This window comes from Galeopterus variegatus, unplaced genomic scaffold (assembly GCF_000696425.1).
Source record: "Galeopterus variegatus unplaced genomic scaffold, G_variegatus-3.0.2 Scaffold2480, whole genome shotgun sequence".
Classification (NCBI taxonomy): domain Eukaryota; kingdom Metazoa; phylum Chordata; class Mammalia; order Dermoptera; family Cynocephalidae; genus Galeopterus; species Galeopterus variegatus.
In genome coordinates, this window is record NW_007728591.1 from 67,253 (window position 1) to 73,252 (window position 6,000).

At 53.4% G+C, this 6,000-nt stretch overlaps 1 protein-coding gene across 1 annotated transcript in view; it reads left to right on the forward strand.

Annotated features, from left to right (window-relative positions):
* The first annotated feature begins 135 nt into the window (after positions 1-135).
* LDLRAD1 (low density lipoprotein receptor class A domain containing 1) overlaps positions 136-6,000 on the forward strand; it is a 9,456-nt gene continuing 3,591 nt past the window's right edge. The window contains exons 1-4 of the mRNA XM_008581871.1: positions 136-156; positions 682-733; positions 3,354-3,485; positions 5,396-5,533. Of these exons, the coding sequence (XP_008580093.1) occupies positions 136-156; positions 682-733; positions 3,354-3,485; positions 5,396-5,533 (343 nt within the window). The remainder of the gene's footprint in view (positions 157-681; positions 734-3,353; positions 3,486-5,395; positions 5,534-6,000) is intronic.

The window sequence follows — 6,000 nt, forward strand, 5'->3', positions numbered from 1 at the left end:
GGGAAGAATGGGGATAGGGCGAGGCCTCTTGTCACCCCTCCTCCAGGCTGCCCCTGGTGACAAGGCAGAGAACCTGCTTTGAGTTCTCTGCACCTAGCCCCAGTCCCTGGAGACTGGGAGCTGGGAGCTGACGACATGAACAAGGTCTTCCCCCAGGTAAGAGCTGCCCTGATACAGCTCCTGACCTCAGCAGACCCTGGGTGAGGAGTGGGCAGTAAAGAGAAGCACAGGAGGACACTGAGGTGGGTCGGCTCCCATCTGGCCCTGGGGGCTCACTCCCAGGTTGTACAGGACCCCATTATACAGTTCAGGCACTGTGTGCTGGGAAGAAGACAGAGGAGCCAGGTGGATAGGAGGTGGGGACAGTGAGCAACATTGTGGGGGAGGGGGCTTCAGGGAAAGCCTCCCTGAGGAGGAGTGCCTGAGCTGGTTTGAAGGACAAATATTTGCTGAGTGGGTAGTGGAGGATGAGGCATTCCAGGCAGAGGGCACAGTACAGGCACAGGGGTGGAAGTGTGCAGCAGGCTTGGTGTGTTTGGGCATTCAGCATGCTGGGGAATGAAGGACCAGTGGTTCCACCTAAGGCTCTCGATGACCCCTTCTGAAAAACTCCACAGTCTGACCCCCTGAGGCTGGAGCTCACCTCACCTAAGCCCACTCCTGATTCTGTTCTCTGGGCAGGAAGGAGTCAACAGCAACGCTGCTGGAACCAAAGCCCATCCTGGAGGGGAAGGTAAAAGACTGGAGGGCCTGGGACCAATGTCCCCTGAGATCCCCCTCCCCCAGCTGGGGCTCCCTTAAAGCTGAGCAGGTGACTGCAGAGGCACAAAGAGGATCCAAGGCTCCTGCTGTCCCTCAGACCTCTGCCACCCATGTTGATGTCACCAGCTCCCAGCTTCCTGGCCACCATACTGACAGCCACTTGCTTAATAGTGTTGTTCATTCTCTCCCTGCATAGGCATTTACTGAGCACCTACTGTGTGCTGCCTACCTCTCAGTCACTGCCCTGCATACAGTGCCCACCTGTAGCCTAGAGAAAAGAACTTCAGAGTCCAGTCCCTGACTCTGAGTGGTCTGGGCAATTCTCTTTCCCTCTGAGGGATAAAGTGAGTTGGGATCACACACTTATTTAGAACCTGCTATGTGCCACTGACTCACTCTGCAGCCAGGACAGTTCTCTTTGCTTTTATGAAATAAAGGAAAGAAGAAACTCACATTTATTGAGCACTCCTGTGAGCTCTATCTTGACCTGCATTTGAGCAGTGAGGAAACAGACCCAGAGAGGTAGATAACAATAATAGCTATGAAGAATCAAGCCCCTCCTACCTGTCTGGCACTGTGTGATCACTTTGAATACTCAGGACAGCTCTGAGAAGGCCTCTCTATGGGGCAATAACAGATGCGGCTACTGAAGCTAAGAGAGGTTGAGTAACCAGGCCAAGGTCACACAGCTGGGAGGTGGGAGGGGCTGAGTTCCAATTTGAACTGAGGTCCTTCTGGTTGCAAAGCCCAGTGCCTTCATTGCTCCAGGCTGGCGATTTGTTTATTTCCAAGTCCTGGCTCTTGGTAGGTGTGGTTATGGAAAGAATCGCTTCCTCTCCTCCATCTGTCCAGAGAGGGGATTGACACCTAAGCACTTGCCAGCTTTGAAGGGCAGCATCTTCACCTGGGGTGAGCCTCAGTTCTTCTGGGTCTCCCTTGAGTCTGCCCTGTGGCCCACCTGGCACTGGCCTCTGCTGCACAAATATTTGAGGAACAGCTGTATGGTTGACCAGGACGCCTCTCCTTGACAGCTTCATGCTGTCTCCTGGTTACCTGGGTTTACTCTGTGTTTGCCAATGACTGTGCTGTAGGGATTTTAGATTTATTCTGTGTCTCCTAGTATTGTCTCCTCTCCCAACGCACACCCATCCTGGGCTCCAGCCATGCCAGGCCACTTGCTGCCCCCACATGCCATCCACCAGGCACTTCCACACTCTCGGCCTGGAATGCCCTCTCTGCACCCTCCCCTCCCCAGCCAGTGGAAATCCCACCCATGCTTCCAAGGCCCCTGCATCAAGCAGCTGCAGCACCTTGCCTATGCTTTCTTAACCACACCTAACACCTGACGCTGTGAACTGCCACCATACAGGCACAGGTCTGACTGGTAGGTGGCTCTAAAAATGCAAGTAGATTGAATGGAAATGACCTGAACTGACCCAAATTGGAGGGCTTCCTTTATCTTGTGGACCTCTGGGTCAGTGTATTCATAAAGTCCTGTATTCACAAAGCACATACTTTGTGTCCAACTCTAGGCTGGACCCTGGGGTCACAGAGATGAATCAGACCTGCTCCTGCCCTTTCTCTGGGGTAACTGTGGCCTGGACAGGACAGTAGGTCTTGCTCTCCTTGGTACATGTCCATGTCTTGCCTTTTAAGCACAACTACAAGCTTTCAGAGGGCAAGGACCAGAGCCACAGCTACTTTTGTGCCCTCTACAGAGCAGAGCACCCAGTAGGTCCCCAATAAAGCTTTCTGCCATTATTTCACAAATAAGTGATGAAAATTAAAGGAGCAAAGTACAGTTCTATAGGAGTGATGACATATATTACTATTTCCACAGTGTGTGGCATATAGTAGGTGCTCAATAAACACTAATAATAGCTCACATGTAGCACTTACTATGTGCCAAGCACTGTTCTAATACATTAACTCAATCCTCTCAACAAACTCTATAAGGTAGCTATTATGATCCTATTTTCTACATGAGGAAACTGAGGCACAGAGAAGTGAAGTGACTTACTCAGTGTGGCTCAGCTAGGAAGTGGTGGGGCTGGGATTCCAACCAGCATCCTGGTGGGCTCCAGAATGGATGATTGGTTGGAATGGTGGAAAGGTTTTTGGCATCAAATGGGCTTGGACTCACATCCCAGCTCTGCATAGGGTGACCTGGACCTTTTCTTCTCTGAGCCCCTGTTCTCTCACCGATAAAATAAAAGGTTGTTTTGAAAAAATAAAAGTAATGGCTATTAAGGGCCTGATGTAGTTTCTGCCCCGCGGCAGAGGCTGGATTCACAGGTGTCCATCTGTCCCTGCATCCTGAGGAGGCCATCTCATGGGAGGCTAAGCGGGTGAGGGCTCCGACTCTGCCACTCACCAGCTGTGGGACCTGGGTTAGGGATGGGCACTTGGTGGGGGTGGGTCCACGGGCAGAACTGAAGAGCATTATGGAGGGCCAGGAGCCCTCTTCTCCAGGGCAGCCCTCCCTGCCCCTAGCCTACCCTAGTAGGAGAGGGGGACCCCTGGGCCCCAGTGCTGGAGGGCCTATCACTTTCACCTATGCTGCCCACGGGCCTGTCTCCTGCCCCTCACAGCAGGCTGCAGCCCCCTCTGCTGCTCGCGTCGTGCAGCCTGCCTCCTCTCCGCCTCCATGCTGCTGCTGCTGGCAATTCTTGCGGCCCTCATCGCCCTTGTCACCATCCTTGGACTCCCACCACGCACGCCAGGTCAGGTGGCCAAGAGAGGGTGGGTCAGACCTGCAGGGGAAGGGGGGACACAGAGAGATGGGGGAGCCCTGAACCTGCTGGCTTCTCCACTAAGTAACATTTAGACAATTCCTGAAGGTGCACATAAACACCTGTACACACACTGATATATACGTGTCTCTGAGCTTCCATTTGCACATTTGTGGACATGAGTTACTAAAAGGACCCAGCTCTGATGTCACTTCCTCCAAGAAGCCTTCCCTGACCCCCAGGCTGGGTTAGGAGCCTCGTCTCAGCCCCCACAGCCCCCAAACTCCCTCTTCCCCTGGCCTGGCCCCCCTTGAGTGGTGCTGTCCATCTGTGTGTCTGTCTCCACCATAGAGGGCAGGGATTTGTCTGATACCTCATTGCAGCTCCAGCTGCAGTGGTAAACGACCCCAACACAGTCCCTGCTCCCATGGAGCTGCTAACTGTTTGGAGAGCAAGTAGAGTTAATGGGGGCTCTGAGGGTCTGGAACAGCAGCTCTGACCCAAACTAGGATCAGGGTGGGTAAAGTAAAAGGGGAAGTAAAAGGGAACTGAGGTGTGAAAGAAAAGTGGGGATTGGTTAGTGGAGGGGGTGTCAGGAAAAGCATCCCAGGCACAGGGAACAGTATGTGTGGGGGTTCCTGGGGTGGGAGAAAGCATGAGAAGGAGGGACTGACTGCAGAAAGGCCGGTGTATATGAAGGGCTAGAGCAGTGGGTGGGGCCAGGTGCCCAGGGCCTCAAAGGCTACACGGGGGTAGAGAGATCATGACTGAGGAGGTATGGAAAGGGGATTAAGCTGGACGCAGGGTGTCACCAGATCTACCTTTCTAAGAGATGGCTCTATAGCCAGGCAGGTGAGTGTAGGGGGATGAGGTGGGGTTAGGGGGTAGAATTCACAGTACTCTACCTGCCTGTGCAGGAACATGGGCACTGAGGGTAGATGCGGATACATGAGGAGCTGTAGTCACGTGTGTATGCATGTGTGTGTCTGTGTGCTTATGTGTGTCTATGAGTGTGTGCGCCAGTGTGCATGCAGGTGTCTGTGTGAGAGTGTGCGTGTGTATCAGTGTACGTGTGTCTGTGTGTGTGAGCATGTGTGCGTCGTGTGCATGTGTCTGTGACAAAATGAGTGTCTCTGAGAGTTGGCCCCCTCACTAGCCACGGCGTCCCCAAGAGCTGTGACGTGGTTCACAAGTTCTCAGACACGAATGCACAAGCCTGCTCCCACCCCCAATTATGCTCATGTATTCACATGTGCAGTCTGGGGCCCAGGTGGCCTCCCACCTCATCTGCAAGTTTCTCTCCCTTAATTCTTGGGGGTGTTTGGTGGAACAATGGAATAAAGACGTGAAAGTGCTTTACCAACTGTAAAGTTGTGCCTAGATGTAAGGCATTACGGACATACAGTCCCCCAGCCAGCCCAGATATACTGCTTCCGACAACCTAACCTGGTACCAGGAGATTCACCATTAAAACCACTTCACTGAGTTGAACATTGTCCTCGGAAGCTTCCTGTGAGACTGTAAATATGTTTTCAGTAGAGGAGAGGACCATTACTTATTCTGCACACTCTGTGTTCCATGGTTACTCGAAGAGAAGCTTTTATTTAATCCCCACAACATCCTATGGGGTATGTGCTATGATCCCCATCTTGCAGATGAAGAACCTGAGGCTCAGAAAGGTCAGTCACATGCCCAAGGTCACGTAGTTGGCAGGCAGCAGAGCTGAGGCTCGAACCCCTTCTCTGGAGTTCAGTATCCTCCCCACTGCCCCAGCCCCTCAGGCCAGCTCGGGATGGGGCTCAGGTGAGGGGACTCGGGCAGGTTTTATGGCAGTGCCCACCCAGGTAATGCCCTTGTAAGCCCCACCCTTCACCCTCGGGGGCCTCCCCCTGCCCACTCAGGTGCCCAGGCCTGTGTGACGCTGACGAACAGGACAGGCTTCTTGTGCCATGACCGGAGGAGCTGCATCCCAGCCAGCGGGGTCTGTGATGGCATCCGCACCTGCACCCAGGGCGAGGATGAGGATGAGGGCTTGTGCCGTGAGTACCTGATCAGTCCTTCCCCTCTCCCGGAGAGGACCCCCAGGGCTTGCCCCCCCACTCTGCCTGCAGCCGTACTGAAGCTCAACCATCCCTGAACACACCAGGCACCTCCTTATCTCCATGCCTTTGATTATATGATACTTTCAGCCAGGAACATCTGCCCTCACCCCTGTCCCAGGCATATACACACACACGTGCCCACACTAAGGAAGGACTTCGTTCTGTGTGTCTCCACTCCCAGAGAACCTATATTCACCCTTCAAGGTGGAGTTCAAGTGTTACCTCCTCCAGGAAGCCTTCCCTGACTCCCACACTAGGTTAAGATCCCTCCTTTGGGCTCCCACAGCCGCTGTGCTTCCCTGTGTCCCAGCCCTAGCCAAATTGGTTGTCACTCTTTTTTTTTTTTTTATTATTCTTTTTTGTCTTTTTTACTGACCGGTAACGGGATTGCAACCCTCGGTGTC